This window comes from Aquarana catesbeiana, linkage group LG11 (assembly GCF_042186555.1).
Source record: "Aquarana catesbeiana isolate 2022-GZ linkage group LG11, ASM4218655v1, whole genome shotgun sequence".
Taxonomy (NCBI): domain Eukaryota; kingdom Metazoa; phylum Chordata; class Amphibia; order Anura; family Ranidae; genus Aquarana; species Aquarana catesbeiana.
Window position 1 is genome coordinate 116,472,033 of NC_133334.1, and position 14,397 is coordinate 116,486,429.

The following is a 14,397-nucleotide window of genomic DNA, read 5'->3' on the forward strand; positions in this document are numbered from 1 at the left end:
TTTGCATCTGTCATGCTGTTCATGACTACTATTGTATTGATATATTGAGTTTACCTCAAAGGTATAAGCTAATTAGCTTAAATGCAAATTTGTATATTTCTAGTTCAAATGAATGGAATTATGTGGATCAATCAGAGAGAGATCTCAGACTAAAAATGGAAGATGGTGAATTTTGGTGAGTGTTCCTATAGTAAAGTTTTTTGTAAAATGATGTTGGAATAAACAGTGGTTACAGATATTTCTGATTCACAGTACATTGAGAATTGCAGATGATGCTTTTGATTTATCCATTTTCATTTCTCCCTCAACAAATCACTGTTAAGACAAAGCTGAAATAGTTCTGCCATAGGTGGCGAATGTGTATACATTTGTAAAGTAGCTACAGTAAGAATTGAAATGTTCACCTAATTCAATTCTGACTTGTAATTGTTGTCATCCAAAGTTACTAACCTTAAAAAGTATTAATATACCAAAAGAAGTGTAATGGAGGCATGGAACCGACTTCCGGTAGAGATAGTGGGTCAATCAACAGTACGTGAATTTAAACAAACTTGGGATAAACATAGGTTTACAAGCAAGCAAAAAAAACAAAAAACACAAAAGAAAATATAATGTTAAAAAAGACAGGGCAGATGCTATGGAACACTTGGTCTTTTTCCGCTGTCACTCTTTCAAAGAATGGGGGTTATACAAAATATGCTGCTCTGTGGATAGCGGTACTAGGTGCCATCTGAAGATAAAATGATTGTCAGGCCACCACTGGTGCAGACTAACCAGACAAATTACTGTAGCAGGGTAAAGTGTAACAAGCCAAAACTTTTTTGGGGATAATTTTTGGTAGAGTGGAGAAGAATCAGAACCTTGCTTTATTGGGAAGATTTAGTCTCAAATACTGTTTCTGTGTACAGGAAATCTCTTGTAGGGACACAACAATAAATATTAGACAAAGGTTCTAACCCTTCCTCACTCTATTCAAAAAAAGCTTGTGGCTGCATGTTAAAGGAAACCCACCACTGAGAAATGTGTGAGTTGTTTACCTTGGACAAAAAGCTAGTTACTTGGTTTTCTCTAACTTTAATACTTTCTGAGCCACTGAACCTGAATCATGCATGCAGCAAGTATGCAAAGTGAAGTCAGATCTTATCTGCATACTTCTTCCAAATCTGTGACTTAGAAAGCGTAAAAAGCAAAGGGTCAACAGGCAAACCAGACAGCTAGCAATTTGAAAAGGTGATCTGAGGTGGCAGCCTTTGTATTCCCCTCATGAAAGGTTATGATTTCAGTACAGATTATAGAATTTACAAATCAAAACCTAATTTTCTGCAAACCTTTTCACTGGTATATTCTTTTGTGTGATTTTCTTTCTGTTAGGATGTCATTTCAAGAGTTTCTCCGGGAATTTTCCCGTCTAGAAATTTGCAATCTCACACCAGATGCCTTGAAAGCCCGCAAAATTCGCAAATGGAATACGACATTTTATCATGGAAATTGGAGAAAAGGGAGCACAGCTGGTGGCTGTAGAAACTTTCCAGGTAATTATATTGCATTAGTTTCTGATTCTTAGAACTTAGAAAATGTGTCTATTTTATTGGAAGCCTTCTGTGTAGTAAAATGCAAAATCCAGCTATCTTCATTGTGTGATCTCCAAAAGAGCCAGTACATACTGTACATAAACACTGCTGCCTCGTGTAATTCTATGGGAAAACTGTACTGTATAGTGACTTCTGAAACTTTATACTGCCTTAAGGAGTAATGCTATGCAGCTTTGGGCAGGTCCATATTGAAGATTGCTAGATCAGTAGGTGGTGGGATCCACCGCATGTTAATGCTGTTGACAGACTGCAGATATGTCACTTTTAGGCCTCCTTCTCACCATGATGCGGAGATGTAATTTTTTCTGCGCGAATTCTGCAAGGGCACAAAGAAAAAAAAAAAACAATTGTTCTCTATGTGCCCTGTTTACACCACAACACAAGTATCACATGCAGAATTTTTCTGTGCAAGAATCTGCAACATGTATGCAGTTTTCTGCACAGGGAAAAAACTGACATGACATGACATCAACATTGGCATGAACAGGGCGCAGAACTGATGCACATGAAAACTGATGTCAATGTGCATAAAAACTCACTGAAATGCGCATGAAAACTGATGTAAAACTGATTGATGTCTCTGCAAGTAAAATCTGCTTGTTTTTCTCATCAGTTTTCATGCACATATGGTGTGAACGAGCCCTGAATCTTGCCCAGAGTTCCATTTTAAAGCAGTACTAAACAAGAAAGCTGCCGTTTGATCTGCAGGTGCCATGGTGTTGTTTACCTGATCAGGTATGACACCAGCCATTTGACAGCTTGGCAGTTAGGGAAGATTACAAACAACTGTGTTTTTTGCTTTGCCTGAAAAAAAGCAATTCACATGCTCCAATCTAGTTACCCAGAAAGGGGGAGTTTGTATGCAGAAGAGAGGTAAACAGTTGGTTTGCTTGTAAAAGGAAGAGAACACACTTGGTCATGTGTAATTTGAACCATGTAGTGGCCATTAGAGCTATCTACTTCCAGAGACCCTGACTGATGTTAATGTGGTACTAAACCCATTAAACAGTTACATTCAAGGCATGCCGTGAATGATAAGTGTTACAATTGCTGGTGTGTTTATGCCACCTCTCAAGTGGATTGTCAGGCGATCGAAAGACTGGTGTCTTAGCGGATCACATGTGCACCATTGCAACTGCAGATCATACAGGCCAAAATGGCAGCTTGGCTGTAAAGTATAGGAGGGTTTAGTTCTGCCTTAAAGTGGTGTTCCACCCTAAAAAAAAAGTCATGATTGTGCCTAAAAAAAAATTAAAAAAAACATTTGGATATTTTTTTTTTTTATACTTACCTCTAAATGCCTGTTGCTAGGGGGTCCCTCGTAGTCTGCCTCTTCCAGTGCCTGGGCTGGTGACATCACTTCCCCCTCGGCACAGGAAGGGTCCCAGGTCCCAGGTGACTGAGCGGCCAATCACGGCGCACGGCGCCGCTCGCGCATGCTCAGTGGGTGCCAGGCTGTGAAGCCACAGCCCGGCGCCCACAGTTGCAATGCCGGCGCCACTGAACGGAGGGGGAGACGAGCGGGGCTTCGATCCCCCGCATCGCTGGACCCTGGGACAGGTAAGTGTCCAATTAAAAGTCAGCAGCTGCAGTATTTGTAGCTCCTGACTTTTAATTTTTTTTTTTTTTTTTTTTGACTGGCCCTCCTCTTTAAAGAAGACGTAAACTCCCCTGTTTGTTTGTACCTATAGGTAAGCCTATATTAAGGCTTACCTATAGGTACTGTAAAGGTACTGTACTCACTACTTACCTCTGCCTCACTCACCACTGACCTCTGACCTCTGCCTTACTCACCACTGACCTCCTGAACTTTTGTTTTTCACTTTTTTACATATATACTTATTTTTACAGTACAGAGACTTTGGGGAAATATCTGAGGTCTAAACAGACCCCTGATATTTTACTTTTCATTTGGAGGAAGAGCTGCCCGTTTCCCTCTCCCCTGCAGACCTGCAATGTATCAAACACAGGTATACAGATAGGACTGTGTTCATTCACAAAACAGACACCGTAAACACGAGTTTGATGTTACCATTCCCCCCCCTTTTGAATGAACATAGTTCTGTGTAGAGAGTATACCTGTGTTCACTCAGAGGATCCCTGAGCAAAAGTTCACTGATACTCACACCCCTATCCCCCACCCCCATCATCCTGACAACTGGATCTCCCCTCGCAGCGACTGGAGGAGAATCCGACACAGGCATTGAATGCTGCAGATCGATGGAAAGGGAGGGGGGAGTCAGAGGACACAGGGGACACTGTCAAAGCCCACAGAGAGCTGCAGAGGAGAGAGAAAAGGTGCCATTTTCACACCACAGCGTGCATCTGTAACGTGTATGCAGTCTTCTGCACAGGAAAAAAACTAACATGACATCAACATTGGTGTGAATAGGGCACATAACTGACGCGCATGAAAACTGATGTCAACATGCATAAAAACGGATGTCCACGTGCATAAAAACCGAGGTAAACTGATGTGTCTGCAAGTGAAATCTGTGCGGTTTTCCCATCAGTTCCCATTAGGTTTCATGCATGTATGGTTTAAACTACCCCTTAAAGGGGTTGTAAAGGCACAAGGTTTTTTTATCTTAATGCATTCTATGCATTAAGATGAAAAGCCTTCTGTGTGCACCAACCCTCCTCAGCCCCCCTAATACTTACCTGAGCTCCATCTGATCCAGCGATGTTGCAGGAGTATCTCAACCATCTGGGACTCTCCCTCTTGATTGGCTGAGACACAGCAGTCAATCAAAGTCAGTTGGCCAATGAAGAGAGATAGGGGGCGGGACCAAACCGCGGCACAGTATCTACATAGATACACAGAGCTGCGGCTTGGGTGCCTCCATAGCAAGCTACTTGCTGTGGGGGGCACTTAACAGGAGGGAGGGACCCGAGAAGAGGAGGATCTGGGCTGCTCTGTGCAAAAGCACTGCACAGAGGAAGCAAGTATAACATGCTTGTTATTTTTATAGAAAAAGAAAAACGAGACTTTACAATCACTTTAACCACTTCAATACCAGGCACTCCGCCCCCCCCTCCTGCCCAAGCCAATTTTCAGCTTTCAGCACTGTCACTTTTTAAATGACAATTGCGCAGTCATACTACACTTTACCCAAGCAAAATTTTTATCATTTTCTTCCCACAAACAGAGCTTTCTTTTGGTGGTATTTGATCACTTCTGCGGTTTTTTATTTATTTATTTTTGCGAAATAAATAGAAAAAGAAAAAGTTTCTTTGTTTCTGTTATAAAAGTTTGTAAATAGGTATGTTTTCTCCTTCACTGACGGGCCCTGATGAGGCTGCACCGATGAGGTGGCACTGATAGGCAGCATTGATGGGCACTGATAGTCAGCACTAATATGCAGCACTGATGGGCATTCATAGGCGGCACTGAGCACTCATAGGTGGCACTGTTGGGCACTGATAGACAACACTGATGGGCACTGAAAGGCTGCACTTATGGGCGGCACTGATAGGTGGCACTGATAGATGGCACCGATGGATGGCACTGATAGGCATCACTGATGGTACTGGCAGGCATTGCTGATGGGCACTGATTGGCATCTGGGCACTGATTGGCATCTGTTTGGGCACTGACTGTCATCCCTGGACCACATGACATACCTGGTGGCCATCCATTGTCGGCATCCCTGATGGTCCACTGTGGGCATCCGTGGGGGGGCTGCGCTGATAATCAATCAGTGCAGACCGCCCCCTGTCAGGAGAGCCGCCGATCGACTCTCCTTTACTCATGTCTGTCAGACACGAGTGAGGAAAAGCCGATACGCGGCTTTTCCTGTTACATAGCTACATAGTTACATAGTAGGTGAGGTTGAAAAAAGACACAAGTGCATCAATTCCAACCTATGTGTGTGATTATATGTCAGTATTACATTGTATATCCCTGTATGTTGCGGTCGTTCAGGTGCTTATATAATAGTTTCTTGAAACTATCGATGCCCCCTGCTGAGACCATAGCCTGTGGAAGGGAATTCCACACCCTTGCCGCTCTTACAGTAAAGAACCCTCTACATAGTTTAAGGTTAAACCTCTTTCTTCTAATTTTAATGAGTGGCCACGAGTCTTGTTAAACTCCGTTCTGCAAAAAAGTTTTATCCCTATTGTGGGGTCATCAGTGTAGTATTTGTATATTGTTTACACTGTGATCAGCCGTGATTGGACATGGCTGATCACGTGGGCTCTTTACCGAGATTGGTGTTGCGGCGTGTCAGACTGAGATGGACGCGCCGGCTGTTATCCTGAAAGACGTCATTCTGCTATAGGCCGGGTGGGAAGTGGTTAATGTTGTACCCTAATTTGACAAAAGGTCAAAAAGTGCTTGAGAGTATACAGTTATTCAACTTAACCACTTGCCGACCGCCTAACGACGATATACGTCGGCAGAATGGCACGGGCAGGCAGAATCATGTACCCATACGTGATCTGCCTCCCGCGGGCGGGGGGGTCCGATCGGACCCCCCCCCGGTGCCAGCAGCGGTCGGCATTTGTCTGGGAGCGTTGAGAGGCGAGGGGGAGGCCATCCGATCGTGGCCCCCCCCTCGCGATCGCTCCCAGCCAATGGGAATCCTCCCCTGCCTGTGTGTAGTACACACAGGCAGAGGATGTGATGTCATCTCTCCTCGGCTCGGCAGTTTCCGTACCGGCGCCGAGGAGAGAAGATTTCACTGTGAGTTACACAACACATACACCTTCAGTAGAACATGCCAGGCATACATTACACCCCTGATCCCCCCCGATCGCCCCCCGATCCCCCCCAATCACCCCTCCCCCCTCCCTGTCACACTGACACCAAGCAGTATTTATTTATTTTTTTTTTCTGATTACTGCATGGTGTCAGTTTGTGACAGTTAGAAGTGGTAGGGCAGTGAGTGTTAGCCCCCTGTAGGTCTAGGATACCCCCTAATAAAGTTTTAACCCCTTGATCACCCCCTGTCGCCAGTGTCGCTAAGCGATCATTTTTCTGATCGCTGTATTAGTGTCACTGGTGATGCTAGTTAGGGACGTAAATATTTAGGTTCGCCGTCAGCGTTTTATAGCGTCAGGGACCCCCATATACTACCTAAAAAGGTTTTAACCCCTTGATTGCCCCCTAGTTAACCCTTTCACCACTGATCACCGTATAACCGTTACGGTTGATGCTGGTTAGTTCGTTTATTTTTTATAGTGTCAGGGCACCCGCAGTTTATTACCGAATAAAGGTTTAGCCCCCTGATCGCCCGGCGGTGATATGCGTCGCCCCAGGCAGCGTCAGATTAGCGCCAGTACCGCTAACACCCACGCACGCAGCATACGCCTCCCTTAGTGGTATAGTATCTGAACGGATCAATATCTGATCTGATCAGATCTATACTAGCGTCCCCAGCAGTTTAGGGTTCCCAAAAACGCAGTGTTAGCGGGATCAGCCCAGATACCTGCTAGCACCTGCGTTTTGCCCCTCCGCCCGGCCCAGCCCAGCCCACCCAAGTGCAGTATCGATCGATCACTGTCACTTACAAAACACTAAACGCATAACTGCAGCGTTCGCAGAGTCAGGCCTGATCCCTGCGATCGCTAACAGTTTTTTTGGTAGCGTTTTGGTGAACTGGCAAGCACCAGCGGCCTAGTACACCCCGGTCGTAGTCAAACCAGCACTGCAGTAACACTTGGTGACGTGGCGAGTCCCATAAGTGCAGTTCAAGCTGGTGAGGTGGCAAGCACAAGTAGTGTCCCGCTGCCACCAAAAAGACAAACACAGGCCCGTCGTGCCCATAATGCCCTTCCTGCTGCATTTGACAATCCTAATTGGGAACCCACCGCTTCTGCAGCGCCCGTACTTCCCCCATTCACATCCCCAACCAAATGCAGTCGGCTGCATGAGAGGCATTTTTTTTATGTCCTCCCGAGTACCCCTACCCAACGAACCCCCCCAAAAAAGATGTCGTGTCTGCAGCAAGCGCGGATATAGGCGTGACACCCGCTATTATTGTCCCTTCTGTCCTGACAATTCTGGTCTTTGCATTGGTGAATGTTTTGAACGCTACCATACACTAGTTGAGTATTAGCGTAGGGTACAGCATTGCACAGACTAGGCACACTTTCACAGGGTCTCCCAAGATGCCATCGCATTTTGAGAGACCCGAACCTGGAACCGGTTACAGTTATAAAAGTTACAGTTACAAAAAAGTGTAAAAAAAAAAAAGAACACATACAAAAATATAAAATAAAAAAAAATAGTTGTCGTTTTATTGTTCTCTCTCTCTCTATTCTCTCTCTATTGTTCTGCTCTTTTTTTTACTGTATTCTATTCTGCAATGTTTTATTGTTATAATGTTTTATCATGTTTGCTTTTCAGGTATGCAATTTTTTATACTTTACCGTTTACTGTGCTTTATTGTTAACCATTTTTTTGTCTTCGGTACGCAATTCATGACTTTGAATGGTTATACAAGAATGATGCCTGCAGGTTTAGGTATCATCTTGGTATCATTCTTTTCAGCCAGTGGTCGGCTTTCATGTAAAAGCAATCCTAGCTGCTAATTAGCCTCTAGACTGCTTTTACAAGCAGTGGGAGGGAATGCCCCCCACCGTCTTCTGTGTTTTTCTCTGGCTCTCCTGTCTCAACAGGGAACCTGAGAATGCAGCCGGTGATTCAGCCAGCTGACCATAGAGCTGATCAGAGACCAGAGTGGCTCCAAACATCTCTATGGCCTAAGAAACCGGAAGCTACGAGCATTTTATGACTTAGATTTCGCCGGATGTAAACAGCGCCATTGGGAAATTGGGAAAGCATTTTATCACACCGATCTTGGTGTGGTCAGATGCTTTGAGGGCAGAGGAGAAATCTAGGGTCTAATAGACCCCAATTTTTTCAAAAAAGAGTACCTGTCACTACCTATTGCTATGATAGGGGATATTTACATTCCCTGAGATAACAATAAAAATGATTTAAAAAAAAAAAATGAAAGGATCAGTTTAAAAATAAGATAAAAAAGCAAAAAAAATAATAAAGAAAAAAAAAAAAGCACCCCTGTCCCCCCTGCTCTCGCGCTAAGGCGAACGCAAGCGTTGGTCTGGCGTCAAATGTAAACAGCAATTGCACCATGCATGTGAGGTATCACCGCGAAGGTCAGATCGAGGGCAGTAATTTTAGCAGTAGACCTCCTCTGTAAATCTAAAGTGGTAACCTGTAAAGGCTTTTAAAAATGTATTTAGTTTGTCGCCACTGCACGTTTGTGCGCAATTTTAAAGCATGTCATGTTTGGTATCCATGTACTCGGCCTAAGATCATCTTTTTTATTTCATCAAACATTTGGGCAATATAGTGTGTTTTAGTTCATTAAAATTTTAAAAAGTGTGTTTTTTCCCCAAAAAATGCGTTTGAAAAATCGCTGCGCAAATACTGTGTGAAAAAAAAAAAATGAAACACCCACCATTTTAATCTGTAGGGCATTTGCTTTAAAAAAAATATATAATGTTTGGGGGTTCAAAGTAATTTTCTTGCAAAAAAAAATAATTTTTTCATGTAATCAAAAAGTGGCAGAAACGGCTTTGTCTTCAAGTGGTTAGAAGAGTGGGTGATGTGTGACATAAGCTTCTAAATGTTGTGCATAAAATGCCAGGACAGTTCAAAACCCCCCCAAATGACCCTATTTTGGAAAGTAGACACCCCAAGCTATTTGCTGAGAGTCGTGTCGAGTCCATGGAATATTTTATATTGTGACACAAGTTGCGGGAAAGAGACAATTTTTTTTTTTTTTTTTTGCACAAAGTTGTCACTAAATGATATATTGCTCAAACATGCCATGGGAATATGTGAAATTACACCCCAAAATACATTCTGTTGCTTCTCCTGAGTACGGGGATACCACATGTGTGAGACTTTTTGGGAGCCTAGCCGCGTACGGGACCCTGAAAACCAAGCACCGCCTTCAGGCTTTCTAAGGGTGTAAATTTTTGATTTCACTCTTCACTGCCTATCACAGTTTCGGGGGCCATGGCATGCCCAGGTGGCACAAACCCCCCCCCCAAATGACCCCATTTTGGAAAGTAGACATCCCAAACTATTTGCTGAGAAGTATAGTGAGTATTTTGCAGACCTCACTTTTTGTCACAAAGTTTTGAAAATTGAAAAAATAAAAAAATAAATGTTTTTCTTGTGTTTCTTTATTTTCAAAAACAAATGAGAGCTGTAAAATACTCACCATGCCTCTCAGAAAATAGCTTGGGGTGTCTACTTTCCAAAATAGGGTCATTTGGGGGGGGGGGGGGGTTGTTGCCACCTGGGCATTCCATGGCCTCCGAAACTGTGATAGGCAGTGAAGAGTGAAATCAAAAATTTACACCCTTAGAAATCCTGAAGGCGGTGATTGGTTTTCGGGGCCCCGTACATGGCTAGGCTCCCAAAAAGTTCCACACATGTGGTATCCCCGTACTCAGGAGAAGCAGCTATATGTATTTTGGGGTGCAATTCCACATATGCCCATGGCCTGTGTGAGCAATATATCATTTAGTGACAACTTTTTGCAAAAAAAAAAAAAAAAATTTGTCACTTTCCCGCAACTTGTGTCAAAATATAAAACATTCCATGGACTCAACATGCCTCAAAGCAAATAGCTTGGGGTGTCTACTTTCCAAAATGGGGTCATTTGGGGGGGGGGGGTTTATGCCATCTGGGCATTTTATGGCCTTCAAAACTGTGATAGGTAGTGAAGAGTAAAATAAAAAATGTACGCCCTTAGAAATCCTGAAGGCGGTGATTGGTTTTCGGGGCCCCGTACGCTCCCAAAAAGTCCCACACATGTGGTATCCCCATACTCAGGAGAAGCAGCTGAATGTATTTTGGGGTGCAATTCCACATATGCCCATGGCCTGTGTGAGCAATATATCATTTAGTGACAACTTTTTGTAATTTTTCATTTTTTTTTTTTTGTCATTATTCAATCACTTGGGACAAAAAAAATGAATATTCAATGGGCTCAACATGCCTCTCAGCAATTTCCTTGGGGTGTCTACTTTCCAAAATGGGGTCATTTGTGGGGGTTTTTGTACTGCCCTGCCATTTTAGCACCTCAAAAAACGACATAGGCAGTCATAAATTAAAGGCTGTGTAAATTCCAGAAAATGTACCCTAGTTTGTAGGCGCTATAACTTTTGCGCAAACCAATAAATATACACTTATTGACATTTTTTTTACCAAAGACATGTGGCCCAATACATTTTGGCCTAAATGTATGACTAAAATTGAGTTTATTGGATTTTTTTTAGAACAAAAAGTAGAAAATATCATTTTTTTTCAAAATTTTCGGTCTTTTTCCGTGTATAGCGCAAAAAATAAAAACGGCAGAGGTGATCAAATACCATCAAAAGAAAGCTCTATTTGTGGGAAGAAAAGGACCCAAATTTCGTTTGGGTACAGCATTGCATGACCGCGCAATTAGCAGTTAAAGCGACGCAGTGCCAAATTGTAAAAAGTGCTCTGGTCAGGAAGGGGATAAATCCTTCCGGGGCTGAAGTGGTTAATAGTTCCTTTCCATCCATATCGCCTCCATCAGCAACAGATGTAATAAAAATGGAATCTATAGTGTAATACTATTTTTGTAAACTTTATTACCATAAGATAAACCTGCAAGTAGCAAAGTTTATTCACTATAGGGCTGTTGCACACAGTATTTGGGCTATTATAAGGGTTCGTTATCCCCTCAATCTTGCTAAACTTCACAAACTGGATGTGGTCAACTTTACACACTACATCACTCTGGGCTTCATCAGGGGCTTGAAGCTAGGTAATCATGGCAGCATATAAATATTTGCAATGTTCACAGTATTCATTGTAAAGGAAACCAGAACTCTGCTACATAGTCTATTACCAAGCCTGCTTATACATCAAGGAACAAAGGGAAAAAATGCAAATAGTGAGGCAATAGATAATAGAATTAACAATAATAAACACTAATGATGAGACAATATTAAATAACCAAAATACTTTAATAATCTATACATAAATAATACCCCAAGGAATCCTTAGATACAAACAACATATAAATTTACCCTAATAACCTCCTCTAAGCATTATATAAATAACCATGTACAACTCAATAATGTAATCCTCCGGAAGCAAAGTCTGTGTCATAGATATCCACTGGTGTCCTGCTTTTCTAATTTCCTCTTCAGATTAGTCCTTCTCCAGTGTTTGTTACCTTTTCCACACCTCAAAAAAGCAAAACTACTATGGACTTTTTTTTATGACGCTTGAAACATTGATACCTCCTTCCCCCTTTAAAAAACATCAGATCACTTGATTGTACAGTGGTTACAAGGTCTAGGAAATTGTTGCCAAGCTGTTGACAAGTCAGTAGCAGTTGAGCTGAAATTTTTACTGATTAGCAGCTGCCTTATACGTGACTCTAGCTAAATTACTCCCCTCCTTCTTATCATGATTCTTTTCATTCATAGCTACGTTCTGGATTAACCCGCAGTTCAAAATAAAGCTGGACTTTGAGGATGAAGATGATGACTATGGCAATGAAAAAGGCTGCACCTTCCTCCTTGCCCTTATGCAGAAAAACCGAAGAAAAGAGAGAAGATTTGGGAAGGACATGGAGACAATCGGTTTTGCCGTCTATGAGGTATGGTAGCTGACAGTGCTTAGTTTTAGGGTAGTATTTAGGATACTTGGTGTGGCATATTTATATACAAAAATAGGATGAATTCACCCATAAAAGACACGCAAGAGAACATATAGATCAGAGGTAGGCAATGTTTTGAGCATAATGTGCCGAAAAAGGTTTTAAAATAAATTGAGAGTGCCAGCTAAATAAAAAAAAAAAAAAAAGGCCAACTTCACACACTGAGTAACGAGAAGGAGTTTTTCTAAAGTAAATGCTGTAAAAGACTTGAATAATAGTAAGAAATTAATATTGAGCTTTGCACCATCGCACCTCAGATCACCACAATTCCTACAACTTCATGCCTCAGATCACCCCAATTCCTGCAACTTCATGCCTCAGATCACCCCAATTCCTGCAACTTCACCCCTCAGATCAGTCCCAATTTCTGCATCTTCATGCCTTAGATCAGTCCCAATTCCTGCAACTTCACACCTAAGATCAGTCCCAATTCATGCACCTCTAAATTAATAGTTCCCAATAGCTGGTTAATTGTCAGTTTAAAATGAGAGCAGGCAGCTTGGGGCATCTAACTCAACAACGGGACCAGTTCTAGCCTGTCTGGTGTGTGTGTGTAGAAGGTGGGAGGAGGGGTGAGTGGGCAGTAAAAGATGTCAAGGGGGCAGAGGATGGGGTCAGCAGGGCAGAGGATGAGGTCAGCTGGACATAGGATGGGGTCAACAGGACAGAGGGACAGGGGTCAGCAGGAAAGAGAATAGGATCAGCATGGCATTGGATGGGTTCCGCAGGGCAGAGGACATGGGTCAGCAGGGTATATGATGGGGTCAGAGGATAGGGTAGCAGGACATAGAACAGGGATCAGTGGGACAGAGGCTGGGGTCAGCAAGGCAGAAAATTTGTCACTGCTGGCAGAGAACGCAGCAGATTTGCTCCTCCCCACACTTTAAATAGCAGAGGTTGGATTCTTTTACAGACTCAACCTCGGTCTGCACAGTGAGAAGCAGACTGATGCCACTGTTCTGCCTTTCCAATCTGAGGGTTTCACAGGTGAGAACTGCAACAGCCATCTACACACTGTGCAGATCAAGGTTGTGTCTGTAAAAGAATTCAATCTCAGATGTGTGCATTGTTGGTAGTAACAGCTCTGCTGCCTATCCTGTGTCTGGCTGAGTGCAGTTTGTGCATAGGAGGAGCTTACCGACCCAGGCACAGCATCCATGGTGGGGGAGGGAAGCTCACCACCCCCTAGATTTGGCCATCCTCAACACAGCTTCCAAGTTGGCTTCAGACAAGCCGAGTGAGGTGGGCACGAACGGTGGCAGGCAGGAAAATAAGTAATAAAGAACCAGCCGTGCGCTCTCCTGTGTAGCCAGCTGCAGCGACCAGCCAGCCTTGCTGATATGTGGGAGGTGGGTGTCTCAGACTTCCCTGGCGAACCATGTCTGGCATGCATGCCGGGGGTTGCCGACCCCTAATATTGTTCTGAACTTTTTAAAATGCTATAAATGTGTAATTGTTTAGACCATATGTTCAGAACAATTGTTGCAAACAAAAGGGATACACTTAGCAAAACATTCTTTCCTTATAGAAACCTGTACTGAAAGACATATATTAGCTGCCATTTTTGGTCTCCTGAAAATGTTAGACGGCCATACATTATACAATTTTCTAGTACAATTTTCCTGTAAATTTACCTAATCCATAGAATAAAAGATCCAACCTTAACACTTTCAATTTAAATGCAGTTTAAGCAGGCCCCTTGCACTAAATATTTTAAGGTATATCTAATGTAATTTGTATAATGGATGGCCAGTTTTAGTCGCCTGGCTCCAATACTTTGAGTCAGTCACCAGGAAAAAAATTTGCAGATCAGGAGTTCCGACTTCATGTAAAGCATGCTTGTTCTGGTCTATGCCTTAAATTGTATTTTTTAATATTATACCAAGTTTATTTTGTGATAACAGTTTGAACAGAACTTTACCAAATAAGGGACACTAAAGTTACAATACAATTCAAGAGGTTTATGAGGGCCTGGCTTGTGACAACATGCAATCTAAAGATTATTAGGCCACAGGCAGCCACTAACTAGCATTCTGAGAAGGAGATCAGTAATGGCATCCTTTTATATTTCTTTCAAGTCTCTCTTTTTGAAAACTAATTAGAGATGACAGGGTTGCGCT

General features: G+C 42.8%; 1 protein-coding gene across 1 annotated transcript in view; it reads left to right on the top strand.

Annotated features, from left to right (window-relative positions):
- CAPN1 (calpain 1) overlaps positions 1 to 14,397 on the top strand; it is a 141,586-nt gene that overhangs the window by 79,205 nt on the left and 47,984 nt on the right. The window contains exons 9-11 of the mRNA XM_073604934.1: positions 104 to 175; positions 1,372 to 1,532; positions 12,045 to 12,217. Of these exons, the coding sequence (XP_073461035.1) occupies positions 104 to 175; positions 1,372 to 1,532; positions 12,045 to 12,217 (406 nt within the window). The remainder of the gene's footprint in view (positions 1 to 103; positions 176 to 1,371; positions 1,533 to 12,044; positions 12,218 to 14,397) is intronic.